A 14330-nucleotide genomic window follows, 5' to 3' on the forward strand; every position below is an offset into this window, starting at 1 on the left:
TCAGCTTGCAAACCCAAGGATTCCTGGTCAGGGGTACATACCTGGGTTGCAGGTTTGATCCTGGCCCCAGATGGGGCATGTGCAGAAGGCAAAGCAGTCGATGTTTCTCTTTCTCCCCCTCCCATCATCCCTCCACTTTCTCTAAAAATCAATGGAAAAAAATATCCTCAGGTGAGGATTAACCCCCCAAAAAAGTAAAAAAAAAAAAAAAAAAAAAAAAAAAAAGAAAGCCATAAGTTCATGGCTTAGCCTTGGAAGTGAGGTTATATTCTATTGATCACACAGACCAACCAGGACACAGTGTTGGAGGGGACCACACAAGGGCAAGGATATTAGAGGCAGGAATTGAGAAGTATCTTGAAAGCTGACCGTCACAACAACTTTGCTTTCCACCAAATTTATCACCTTCCTTCTCCATAGATACTCTCCTCAGGCTTCTGAGGGCCAGGCTCAGGGAGCCCGTTTGAGGTTAGGTTTGTTGAGATTTGGTTTATGAATCTTGGGAATATGTTGAAGTGATAGGCTAAGAACCATCTGAAGAATTTTTCAGAGAAATTTCAACTGTGCATTTCTCTCCAACATGGAAGCTTCTAGTGGACCATGGATCTGTTTGGAAACATAGATGATATTTCTTCCGAGAGTGATGATGACAATCAACCACCTGTTCCAGGACAGCCTGTTGTAAGTACGGTCACTAATCTCAACTGGTCCCACTGCTCAAAGCAAAGGGAGAATTTCCAGAAGCCCTGACTTTCATGTGGAGAGAGTACAGGGAGAAGAACAGCCTGAAACATCTGGTGAATGGGTGACTTTCTTAGCTATGATGAGAATTTCTGGATGTTATGGGGCATAAAAGGAACTGCTTAGAATGAGGTTGATGTCAAGCTTTAGAAGCTAGACTGTCAGGACTCAAAATTTAAAAACCTTTGATTTAAAAGTTATTCAAACCTGTGCCAATTGTAATAGTTACTTAGCTTTGAGGGATTGCATAATTTCACACTTCTGTTGTTAAATATCTTTTTTTTTTTCACTTTTATTTTTTTATTTTATTTTTTTTCTCTCTTTTTTGTTGTTGTTAAATATCTTATGCAAACTCGATATGTCAGCAAAATAGACTTTTTTTTTCTTTTTCTGGTAACGCGGGCTGCTAACTCTTGTGAATTTTGTGGTGGGGGTAGGAGAAGAGAGGATGAAACTTTAGGGAAAGGTCTGGAAGGGTTGCTAACTGCTTTATCCCTAAACTGGTGTCTAATTGTACTTCTGGTCAAACCTGCATCTGCCTGGTGCGAGAGGCGAGCTGGGCATTTCCAGTGTCACTTCAAGCTCTCACATCCTGGTTCTTCTCTAGCATGCACGGGGATTGCCTTGGGACCTGCAGGAGGAAGAGCCGATTTCTGACACTAAGATAGAAGTGGAAACTCCCTTCTTCAGATCTGATTTAGGAAACGAATTGCATTTCGTTAAGCTACCCAAATTTCTCAGCATAGAACCCAAGTAAGAGAACTGATTCAAGTTTTCTTTTTCTCAAGATATTGAATGAAAACATGTAGAATGTAAATGTGTTTTCTTACTTATCATGAGTTGGCGAATCACAAAGATGGGATTTCTCATCTAATGAAAAAATAAGTTTATGATGTTGTGTGGTAGAAAAATGATAGATTACTGGTGTGTGAGTTTTTTTATTTTAACATGGAGTTTCTAATGTAAGTGAGTTTTTTTTAACCTTTTTTTAAAAATATATTTTTATTGATTTTAGAGAGGAAGGGAGAGGGGAGAGAGAAACAGCAATGATGAGAGAGAATCACTGATCGGCTGCCTCTTGCATGCCCCACACCGGGGATTGAGCCCACAACCCATGCATGTACCCCTACTGGGAATCGAACCTTGATCTTCTGGTTCCTAGGAGATCAACCACTGAGCCACGCTGGCCAGGCAACATCACACTTTTCTTTGAAAATATGGAGAGATAGATCATGTGTCACCTGTAATTAGAAGACATTTTATCAAGCGAAGAAGACTGAATTATTTAGTCACATTTGGATTTTATTTTATGTAATATATTTTTAAATCAAATTTCAAGAGAGTACAGTAATTTTTATATTTCCTTGAAATTTTTACATGAAGTGATTTGCCTACTGGATTTTAAAAAACACATTGGTGCATGTTGTTAAGATTATAATTTGTAGTATTAATCATATTCATTACTAAATATGGCTAATCGACATTAAAAACAATTTTTAGACCTTTTGATCCTCAGTATTATGAAGATGAATTTGCAGCTGAGAAAGTGCTTGATGAGGAAGAGAGAACCAGGTTAAAAATAAAGGTAAAGTTCACTTTAATCCTTTCTTTTGGTAAGTTTTTCCTTTGTATAAAGTAAAATACCGGGATAATAACTTGAGACTTGAGCTCATGAAATGATCTTCCATATTTACTGTTCAATCAATAAATAATAGTTTAGAACAAGGAATTAAATGCCTTTTCAGAATATTTTTAGGGGAGAAGGTACATCATCCTTTTTTAATCCCAGTAGAATTGTCACTTTTCTAATCTTTTATTTGTAGTTGTAATTTTTTGACAAAAGACAAAAATTCTTGAAAATTGTTGGCTACCTCTTTTGGGATAAAGATAATGTAGTGAGGGCCATGGAACTGCCTGCACATTTCACAATGGACAGATCATAGCAACTTCCCACAATAGAACTATCTCAGGCCCTTTATGGGAATTCAGACTGTGCACAAAAAGGGACCTCGTCATTAGGCAGTTCCTCTAGGGATGGCCAGGCACTACCATTGCTCTCACAGGGGTTTCCCATGCGCTTCTGCCAGGGGCTCCAGTAGTGGCTGTGAGCAGGATCCACTTTTTTGCTACTTTTGTGACTTGGAGTTTCCTACCATAAGGGGAGGGTAAACTTGAATTAAAAAATAAGACAAAGCACAAGTCTCAAGTTTTAATTTGTTATTTAATGGTTTATTCTTTTAAAATGTTATTTAATGGAATGTCCAGAGCTTTTGTTTGTTTGTTTGCTTTTTAAATATATTTTTATTGATTTCAGAGAAGAAGGGAGAGGAAGATAGAAACATCAATGATGAGAATCATTGATTGGTTGCCTCCTGCATACCCCCTACTGGGGATCGAACCTGCAACGCAGGCATGTGCCCTTGACCAGAATCGAAATCAAGACCCTTCAGTCCGCAAGCTGACGCTCTATCCACTGAGCCAAACCAGCCAGGGCCAGAGCTTTGTTGTCTTATTAGACTAGGGGGCACTTTTTTAGTCCTTTTTTCATTGGGTTCGAGGCCCTTCAGGTGGCCCTGCAATAGGCGGATATGCCGGTTCTAACTGCCCACTCAGGTGGACCCAAAGCCTCACCCTGTCTCCCTTGAAGCTCTTTTTTTTTTTTTTTTTTAAATATATTTTATTGATCTTTTATAGAGAGGAAGGGAGAGAGATAGAGAGTTAGAAACATCGATGAGAGAGAAACATCGATCAGCTGCCTCCTGCACATCTCCTACTGGGGATGTGCCCGCAACCCAGGTACATGCCCCTGACCGGAATCGAACCTGGGACCTTTCAGTCCGCAGGCCAACGCTCTATCCACTGAGCCAAACCGGTTTCGGCTCCCTTGAAGCTCTTGATGCACTGATAAGAACTCCTTCCTGCATCGCATTTAGCTTCTGCTTCCACTGCTATGCGCTGGGGCTCAGAAAAGATTTAAACAAAATGTGTGGTTAGTTTAACCAATATCTCTACGTACTTGTAGCAGGAGGGTTGCAGTGTGGCCCAATCATTTTTTTGGAAGCCTATTCTATCACTACCTATGGAGTCTTGGCACATGATCATAAGTCACTCAAGGAATAAAAATATGCAGTGCCCTAGCCAGCTTGGCTCAGTGGATAGAGCATTGGCCTGCAGACTGAAGGATCCCAGGTTCAATTCGGGTCAAGGGCACATGCCTGGATTGTGGGCTCAATTGATTCCCGGTCAAGGGCATGTATCTCAGTTACAGGCTCCATCACAGCCCTGGTCATGGCATGTGCAGGAGGCAGCCAATCGATGTGTCTCTCTCGCATCTGTTTCTCTCTGTCTCTCCCCGTCCTTTCCACTCTCTCTAAAAATCAATGGAAAAATATCCTCAGGTGAAGATTAACAAAAAAAGAGAAGGAAAGAACATGCAGCGTGTCACACCGGCGCCTGACGCCTTTGTGTTCTGAGCAGGTGGAAAACACTGTGCGATGGAGGGTGCGCCGAGACACAGCGGGAAACGAGATGAAAGAGAGCAACGCTCGGATGGTGAAGTGGTCAGATGGAAGGTGAGCGCAGACGCCTGAGCAGCGATGAACACCCAGAGGGCGGCCTGCGATGAGGGTGAAGTTTTCTGGTTAGGACCTTATTTTGGGGTCATCTCTCATTCAACCATGAACAAACTCTAGGCCTCTGGGAAAGCTGAGAAAAATAAGTAGGGTTGCGATCATGGTGCTGCACTGGTGGGAGACTTTATTATTATAATATATTTTTTAAAATATATTTTTATTGATTTCAGACAGGAAGGGAGAGGGAGAGAGAGATAGAAACATCAATGATGAGAGAGAATCATTGATCGGTTGCCTCCTGCACGCCCCCTACTGGGGATTGAGCCCACAACCCAGGCATGTGCTCCTGACCGGAATCGAACCCGGGACCCTTCAGTCCACAGGCTGATCCTCTATCCACTGAGCAAAACTGGCTGCGGCTGATGGGAGACTTTAGCAGTGGTCCCAGATGTGATCGAATTCATGGTGTCTACCTGCTGAGCTATGAGACATTATACATTGCTGTGTTTTGAAAAACTGATTTACTAATGAAGTGGTAGAGATCGGGAAGTTGACAAAACAACAATATTTCGAGCTGAAAGGAGATGGGTTTTACCACCGTTTGCTTTGGAAGGAAGTAGGTTAGTTATTTACAGTATGTTCTGAGGAATCAGGATGAGGACAGGGCCCTGCAGTTCCACCGTGTTTTAAGTGAAGCCGTCAGGGTAGCACGGGAGCTGGCACTGGCTGACCAGCCGCCCTAACATCACCTGCTTCTGGTTTGCAGCATGTCCCTGCACTTAGGCAGCGAAGTGTTCGATGTCTACAGAGCCCCACTGGACGGCAGCCACAGCCACCTGTTTGTGAGAGAGGATACTGGTCTGCAGGGACAAGCCATCTTTAAATCCAAGCTCACCTTCAGGTAACTATTCCGACTGATGCGTTGTTATTATTTGCAATTAAAGAGCAACAAGGAAGAGAGAGGTTGTGCAAAAAGCCCAACTCAGCCCTGATGACCTAATTTCAAGGTGCAGTTCACCAAGGACCATGGTCTGGTTCCCGTTCTATTTTTCACCTTTGCTGCAAGTTGCAGTTTCTCGGGGAGCCAGCTCATGCTCTCAGACCACCAGGAGACAGTGTGTAAACCAGAAGAGCAGTGTATGAACTCACCTTGACCAGTGCACCTCCAGAGGCCTGAAGACCTGTCTGTGCTGCTCTCTGGTCAGCGTGTCCTTTCCCTTTACTGGAATTCACCCGGGAAGCTACCTGGTCATGAGTATGTTGGTGGGTGCATGCAGTCGAGGGAAGGGAAGAGCTAGGTGGTGTGACAGGCTGCTGCCTGACCCGAAGCAGGCTCAATGCTGCGCGTCTGTGCTTCTGCCCTTCCCTGGGCGCTGCACGATGGCTCCTTCTCACCGCTCCCCTCTGAAGGACACTTTAAAGACTGTAGCAGCATGCACAAGGCTTTTCTTAGGGGTCATGGAAAAGCTCTCAAATCAGATTGCTGTAGTGCAAATCAGATGGTTGTTGCACAACTTTGTAAATTAAAACATTATTTAATTGTATATTTAAATGGGTGAATTTTATGATAAGAATCATGTTGTGCAGAGACTTGATAATTCTGTTGCTCTGTTTATTTGTTTATTTTATTTTTAGAGAGAGTGAAAGTGAGGGTGAGAGACAAAGAGAAACATCAGTGTGAGAGAAACACATTGATTGGTTGCTTCTTGCACATACCCCGACTAGGCCAGGGATCGAGCCTGCAACTGAGGCATGTGCCCTTGAATAGTATGGAATCTGAGACCCTTTAGTCCACCAGCTGATGTTCTATCAACTGAGTCAAACTGGCTAGGGCTGCTCTGGGTTTTTTAAAAATTTGTTTTATTATTACTGACAGTATTACAGATGTTCCCCATTCCGCCCCACCCTGTTACCCTCTCTACCAGCTCCCACCTTGCCCCAGGCCTTCACCACACTGCTGTCTGTGTCCATGGGCTATGCACATCTATATATATAAAAAGACAGCGACCATAACACCGTAACAACCAGAATGGCCAGTCGCTATGATCCCCACTGCGGCCAGCGAACCGGCCTGATCAGGGGGTGTGGCCCCTCACCCCAGCCGGCCCCACCCCAGAATACCCTCCACCCCAATAGGGGGTGGGGCCGGCAACCTCCTGCAGCCCCTCCCCTTGGCTGGTCCCACCCCCTCTGGGTCCCCACCACCCCAATCAGCCTGCAGCCCCTCCCCTGGCCAACCCTGCCCCTGGTCACCCCCCCCATACCAATAGGGTGTGGGGCTGGCTGGCCAACCTCCTGCAGCCCCTCCCCACAGCCAGCTCCACTCCAGATCAGGCCCCACCACCCTGATTGGTCCATGGCCCCTCCCACCAGCCAGCTCCACTCTGATCAGCCCCCCTTACACCAATCGGGTGGGGCTGGCTGGTCAACCTCTCATGGCCCCTCCCCCAGCCCCATTCGGAGGCGGGCCAGCCAGCCAACCTCCTGCCATCTCCTCCTCCTGACAGGTGCAGCCCTAATCCGCCGATTGGGGCTGGGCTGGCCAGACCCCACCTGTGCATGAATTCGTGCACTGGGCCTCTAGTATGCATATAAGTTCTTTGGTTAATCTGTCAGTCTGTTCCATGCATCATACCTCCAGACCTATTTTGTTCATCAGTTTATCCTGTGCTCTGTTTTAAAGACTGTAATGGGTGGCTCTGAGGTTGTGTGTTTCACATCTGACCATGTGAGCTTGAGGAGGAGTCTTGATCTCACAAATGTTTGGTTTCCTCATCTATAAAATGGAAACATCTACCTCACAGGGATGTTGTATCAGTTAAGTCAAATAATACATAAAATCATGTCGTGCAGACCTGGCACACTAACTGTGGCTCAGATCCAACCCCCTAATGGTCTCCTCTGGAGTGGCACCCTGAAGGACAGGGTTCTGTGCGTGTTTTCCACCGTGCCCACGCTGCACGCTGGGACAGTACTTCACCGCCCATCACAGTTTCATTCCTCCCGTCCCTTCTCTCACAGCCATGCTCTCCTTCCAGACTCCCTCCTGATGCACTTAAACCCGCTCTCCTTTAGCCAGGGTGCAGGGCCTCCTGTCCCACGTGGCCCCCTGAGCGGTCATGAGGCCCCAGACCACTGTGACCCTTCTCCTTGTTTTGACCTTCCTTCCGATTTTACTCAGATGGAGGGACTCATCTTTAGTTCTGAAACTGTGCCTTCCGGCCTTTGCGCCTCCCTCGCGGAGCTGAGCTTCCCTTCCCTTCTCTCTAGGATTGTGGTTGGGGTTTTCTTTCTAAAAGCCCTCACCCTGCCACGGCCTCTCCTCCACTCCACTCCCACTCACCCCGTCCGGCTCTTCAGGGCTTGGGGTGGAGGGAGCCACTCCTCGGGAGCCAGAGAATGGGGCAGGGGGCGGGGGGGGGAAGGCGTGGCAGGAGCACCAGGGCCGGGGCCCTGCTCCTGCTCTGCTCAAGGGAGGTGGTCATTGTCCACAGCAGTTTGTGCGCTATGATTGCCTCCAGTGTTCTTAGTAAACAGGCATTTTTGTTCCTTTCCTGCAGACCTCACTCTACGGACTATGCCACCCATAAGAAGATGACCCTGCCGCTTGCTGACAGAAGCTCAAGGACGCAGAAGATTAGGATCATACCAATAGCTGGCTGTGACCCCGAGTGCCAGCGCACCGAGAAGATTAAGGTGTGTTGGCTGCGCTTTATCCTGGGACTTGGGGGTGCTAAGAGTTGTGCTTTCCAGAATATTAATTCGCCACTTCTTATTGCCACAGGCAGTTTACCTCCTGTGGTTATCAGGGAGCCAGCTTAACCTCCTAAACATGTGGTTAACCACAGTAATGTCAACAGCCATGGGTGAGATAGAGCAAACCAGACACTCAGGTGCTCTCCCTCCAATCTGTGAGGTTTCAGATGAAAACGCAATTTTTTAAAAAAATGTAGCCTTTGAGAGATATCACAAAATTGTGTTAGCCAGATAAGAAGTGATATAGGAAGGTCAAAGGACATTCCTGATTCATTCGATACTGGCCCTGCTTTATGAACCCCAGCATGTGGGATGCCAGGCAGATGAAGGGGATGAAGGCTCCACTTTGGGGCTCAGGGACCCTCCCCTGCCTGCACGTTCTCACCCTGTCGTTGGGAGCTGAGGGGCCCAGACAGGAATATCTGGCTCTGTGGTGCTTTGGTGGAGCCTGGGCCGGTCAGGTGTCTGTCTCTTGGGAACAGAAACGGCCTCCCTCAGGCATCGCTGGGCATGAGGACATGGCTCAGCTGGTCGCTGCTCTCTGGGCTCTGACTGGCAGCACAGGGGACGTGGCGGCTCCCAAGGCTGTGCCTGTGCCAGTTCTGATCGGACGGACGCTGTGAGGGGCCGTCTGCCTCTTCACCCTGGTGAGGCCTTCACGCCTTAGAGCTGAACAGGAGAGCGCGTGTGAGGGACCAGGTGTGGCTTGGAGAGGTCTGTACTCTGCAGACACGGGGAACACATAAAAGTAGGTTCCAGTGAGCACAAAAGTTGTTCATTTTTAAGTTCACTGGTTTATTGGCTTCTTTACAGAAAGAAAAACAACGCTTGAGGGCTTCTACTCGCCGAGGGACAATCCGTCTTCGGGGGAAGCAGAATCGGCAGGGCCCGAGTGCCCGCTACCAAGAGTCCCGCAGTGACAGCGAGGAGGAGGAGGAGGAGGAGGAGGAGGAGGAAGGTGAGTAATTCAAAACCAGTCCCAGGGGAACTCGGAGATGAGTTGGTGTAGAGGTAACATTTCATCTGAGCCACGGTGCCTGCTTTTGCCCTGGTGGGCTCTTATTCCCTGGCCTGCTGTTACTTAGCGGTACAGAGGTCTCTTATTATTATTTTAATAATTCTTTATTATTGAAAATATTGCATATGTCCCCCTTCTCCCCATTGACCCCGTCCAGCCCACCCTTGGCCCCCGTCCCAGGCCTTCAGCACCCTTCAGCACAGAAAATGTCTGTGTCTATGGGTTATTTTTGTTGTTGTTAGGACCACTTTCCCATAGAAAAGCTAAGCTGGGCAACTAACGCAAAATAAAGGAAATCAATTAAATAATTCGGTCCTATGGAGGAAAATGTGTGAGAGGCAGTTTGCTTGCTTGTATAATTAAGGACCCAATACTTAAACTTGGCAGTTTTTTAAAAATGTGTGCTCTAAGCCTCGTGGGTATTTAAAAGTGATTAGACAATTTTTCTGAGAACAAACCTCAAATCTAAGTTATTTCTGCCAGTCACACAGGGGTGGGCAAAAGTAGGCTGACAGGCATTTGTACGGAGGAGGACCTGCAGGTTATGGCTATCACAGTGGCTTCGTTACCTCGGCACAGCGGCACGGGCCCTTAGGCCCCTCTCACAAGTTCCCATTGCCGGCCCTCGTTATTTACACTCTGGTCTCCTTGCGAAACTCAAGCACACGTTGGCACAGAGTTCTTTCCTACCTTTGCCCACCTGTTTGTACCTCTCATCACAACTTTAAAAAAACGGTTGGCTCCTCGAGGGAACACGCACAGTGGGCAGTGACAGTGCGAATTCAGAAGAAAAATTCAGGAGTAAATGGGTCTCATCTTGGAGGGTCAGTCTCATGTCTCAGTTCCTTTGCTTTCAGAGGCACAGGCCAGAATCTGTTTGTCAGACAGCGATGAAGGATCAGAAGAAGAAAAGCCTCAAGGATTACTGAGAGCAAAGCAACTCACCAGTGATGAGGTAAAAGCAAACATATTCCATTCAAAAGGGTTTGCCCTGTACCCAGGAGCCAGCTTCTAAAGAGGAGCTTGTAGCCTAGGCACACAACAGGCGCCCACACACTTGGCTGGACCTCAGTGAGATGAACGCAGTACCAGGGCTGGGAGTGAGTTGCCCTAGTGAGGGAGAGTGTTGGCTTGGAGGGGACACCGGCCAGGGTGGACCTGCCACAGAGACGCAGAGGCCTGTGAGGAAGGCGCAGGGCCCTTGGGCACCAAGTCTTGTCTGGAGAGCTCGGAACAGTTCAGTGTGGGAGAGCAAGGGGTCTACCATGTCCCCTGTGGTCACTGGGTGTCTTTCTTATTTGGCTATAATGGTAGTGGAGCATTATTTCATTTCCATGTTATTAAAATGTTTTTCCTTTAATTCTTTCCTTTTCCATGTATAGGATCCTAAGTGCAAAGATATTGTAAGTCTCAACTATACAAGTGAATCACTATGTTAGTGCCCATAAGCCATATTCCTTCCTTCAGTGTTTGCCGAACACTTGACATGCTCCGCTCTGTGTTCTGGAGATAGAGATGGGAGTAAATGTCGCAGTAACAGGGATGCTCAACTGAACATGGGCCACTTGTCTAAGTGAAGCATTCATTTTCACTCATTCATATATAAATATATATTTCAAATTTTAAAAGCACAGGAAACACCAGTAGTCCTTTAAAAAAAGAATCAGCGAGCTTTAAAGTGCTGAATTTTAGAGAGTAAAGTATAAGGAAGCGGACAAATGCATCTCAAGTATAATATTGTAGAAATCCTAGTCGGTGGAGCGAGGAGTGCCCCTCTGGCTCTGACCGCCATTCAGGGGAAGCGCGGTTTCCATTGCCTGACCTGCCAGACAGGTCACCAGTGGGGGGCTTGAGTTCTCACGTGAAGGCTGGCTCCTCAGTCAGCTTCGGACTACTTTCGACAAAATTGCCAGGAACGTGTTTGGTACTGAATTTTACCTCTTGTCTCTCATATTTTCTAGGTGAACCCTACAGAAGTAGGAAAGCAGGGGAAGAGAAAGATGACAGACGCATAAAACCTGCTCTCATTGTCTGTATTGTTTTCAACAGTTGTTTTTTTTTTACTATAGTTTTTTTTATTGATTTCAGAGAGGAAGGGAGAGGGAGAGATAGAAACATCAATGATGAGAATCCTTGGTTGGCTGCCTCCTGCACGCCCCCTACTGAGGATCGAGCCCACAACCCGGGCATGTGCCCTTGACTGGAATTGAACCTGGGACTCTTCAGTCCGCAGGCCAACACTATCCACTGAGCCAAACCTGCTAGGGCTTAACAGTTTGTTTTAAAACAATGATGAAATGTTTTGTTTGATGAACTGAGTTATTTTTATATAATCCTAGTTGTGAATAAAAAATGTTCAGAAGCAAGTCAAGTCTGTGACTTTAGAAAATCCAGTTTGTGTTTGCTCTGGATCTTAGGTTTTCTTGCCTTCCTGCCCTTCTGCCTCACCCCATCCCTGGTGGGGCCGAGAGGTAAGCTTGGGTTTAGCTCTGGTACGGTCCGTGCCCCCCCCCCCCCCCCCCCACTCCCCGGATGTCCTCCCTGTTCTGCCAGCTGGGTCAGGCCCTTCTGTGTCCTGTGTTAACTTTCCATTGACCACATAGCCCTGGGACCTTGGAAGAGTAGGTACAGCATGGAGGGACACTGGGTGCTAGATGGGCCCTACAATTCTAAGCCTCAGAACAAGTTGAAGGACAGGACTGTTATTCCCATTTTACAGATGTGGAAGCTGAGGCTTAAAGAACTTAAGACTGCTGTCCAAAACTTTTTCTTCCCAAGGAAAATCAGCCTTTTTGAGACAAGAGTCAGGATTTTCTATGCACAACCACAATACTGAGCAGATGTATTAATGACTTTATGGAGAAACTAGAGGCCTGATGCACGAAATTCATGCAAAGGGCTGGGCCCTCGCAGCTGCGGCAGTTTGCCCTGACCCTCACAGCTGCAACTGGAAGGATGTCCAGTCTAATTAGCATATTACGCTTTTATTATTATAGAAGAGCAGTGGGAAACAAAACACCAGATTCAACTTCTAACTTTGTGGTTGGTGTAGCTGGAAGGTAGTAGGTACCTAATAAGTATTTACTGAATGAACAAACCATTGGTAATATCTTGGGCAAGTTACTTCTCTGAAGTCAGTTTCCTCAACTCAGGGGTACTTGGACTTGACCATGTAAATAGTTCACGATTTAATGTTTATATTTCTCTGCCTTTGAGAATTGAGTACTAATTAGAAACATCTTTAAAAATGTTTTTAAATAGAAAAGGTCCAAGAAAAATGGCCCATTATCTCATCATGCGGAAAACCTGGATTCATATATTTCCCTCCCTTTTATACTTTTAGGTGGACACTGAGCTGTCTGTGGCCACTGTCTCTGCCCTCCCCCGTCGCACCTCCCCTACTCCTTCCATTATGCCTGCCTCCACATGTCCCAGTGTGTGCATCTTGGAGGCATGTTTATGTTGAGCAGGGCATCCTTTGTTGAGTTGTAATTGTCCGACTTGTAAATCTAAGGGAGGAAACGATGGAGCCTTCTCTCTCCACTGACTGAGGTTGCTCAGGTCAGCTGTTCTTTACGGGGCGGTGGCCCACGAGATTCTGCTGTCTCTGCAAACAGACTGGGGTGGGGCCTTAGGCTGGATCTCCAGGCCCTCAGCCTTTGCAGGTGTGCAGGACAGTTTAACATTTGAAGGATAGAGATGTTTGGCGACATGGGGCCCACATGTGGTCGGCCACTTATTTGGTACCTAAAGCAGGGCGCTACGTGGCTCAGCACAAGGGCACTGTCTCCCCATGGCCACAGTTCCTGGCACCACCGCCACCTGAAGGCACAGGAGCTAAAGTTACCTGATGACTCAAGCGCCTGAGCCTCCAACCTACCAAAGGGGACAGGCATCAACGCTTCCTGTAAGTGAACGTACCCCAACACCCATCCTCAAAGGACAGCCATCATTGAAGATTCAAGGGGAATTTTTTTATTCTTCTGTTTCAGAACTGTGAAAATTTTAAATTAAATGGACACTTTCCCTAGAAGTTTCCTCAAACCCATTACACGTTTCACTGATTTTCTCTTTTGGTTGGTGGACACAGGTGACTGACTGATAGAGGTCCCTTGGCCGTAATGTAAAAAACTGCTTTATTAAGCAGGACGGACTCCCAATCAGGTCACAGGACCCTGTTTCTTCACATTTGTCAACGCAGTTCAGTTTCATGGATGGCATTAGATTGAACCATATGAAATTCTATTTTTGTGGGTAAAAATGTTCACGTGTTGAAAATTTTATATTTAACTTTAATAGGGTGGGACACAATAATCCAAGGAAATGAATAAGCTTGTTCTTGAAGAAATGTGCAAGGAATGAACTTTAGAACATCCAAATTAAAGGGATTTTTAAAAAGTCACAGTCTACAGGATATTTGATAAACTTTATTGAAATTATTTATTCCAGAAAGAAGTGGTAAGTTCTAAATGCCTATAGTACATGTTCTTCAAAAGAAATTTCACTGTGCTATTATGAACCAGGTTAATAATATTTCATATTTAGACATCAGTATTATAAAAATTAACATGCTTATATTTAAAAAGTTGAAAAAATAAAACATCTACAGCATTTTGGATATTTTAGCATTAAAAAATGAATTTAAATACCTATTTGCTGTGACAAAGAATGATGCATTGTAACAAGATAACTTTCAAGCTTTTAAACATAACTAAAACCAAATATAATTCATCCAAAAGACTAAAAAATATAAAGTGGGCATTTACTTGAAATTACAAAGATTTTTATGCAGTGTGTGTGTATGAGCTTATGTATATGTGCCATTTTTTAACCTTTCTTAAGCAGACAAATTGGGCCTGAGCCTGAGGGCGGCACGGGAAGCCACTCTGCACGTCCTGGTGTTTCGTTTTCCTGGATGCCATGTCTTCAGTTAACACTACTCGAAAGTGAAGTGCCTTGAGGACATTGTGCTAAGTCAAATAAGCCAGACAGAGAAAGACAAATACTGTATGATCTCACTTATGTGAAAAGAAAGAAAACTCGCTGAAACAGAGAACAGATTGGTAGCTGTGAGAGGCAGGGCTGGGGATGAAGGGTTGGGTGAAGGTGGTCACAAGGTACAAACCTCAGGTGTAAGATGACTAAGTTCTGGGGATGGAATGTACAGCATGGTGCCTATAGTTAACAATACTGTATTATATATCTGAAAGTTGCTAAGAGAGTAGATCTCAAAAGTTGTCATC

At 45.9% G+C, this 14330-nt stretch overlaps 1 protein-coding gene across 1 annotated transcript; it reads left to right on the forward strand.

Moving 5' to 3' along the window:
• The first annotated feature begins 466 nt into the window (after window positions 1–466).
• On the forward strand, window positions 467–11453 carry LOC308531876 (RNA polymerase-associated protein LEO1-like). The gene is made up of 9 exons (XM_081108968.1): window positions 467–681; window positions 1349–1494; window positions 2242–2326; window positions 4219–4313; window positions 5080–5214; window positions 7874–8009; window positions 8883–9027; window positions 9945–10042; window positions 11049–11453. The coding sequence occupies exons 1-9, from the start codon at window positions 601–603 to the stop codon at window positions 11100–11102; spliced, it is 975 nt and encodes a 324-aa protein (XP_080965094.1). The 5' UTR covers window positions 467–600; the 3' UTR covers window positions 11103–11453.
• Window positions 11454–14330: the final 2877 nt, after the last annotated feature.

This window comes from Myotis nattereri, assembly GCF_964212035.1.
Source record: "Myotis nattereri genome assembly, chromosome: 1".
NCBI classification, from domain to species: domain Eukaryota; kingdom Metazoa; phylum Chordata; class Mammalia; order Chiroptera; family Vespertilionidae; genus Myotis; species Myotis nattereri.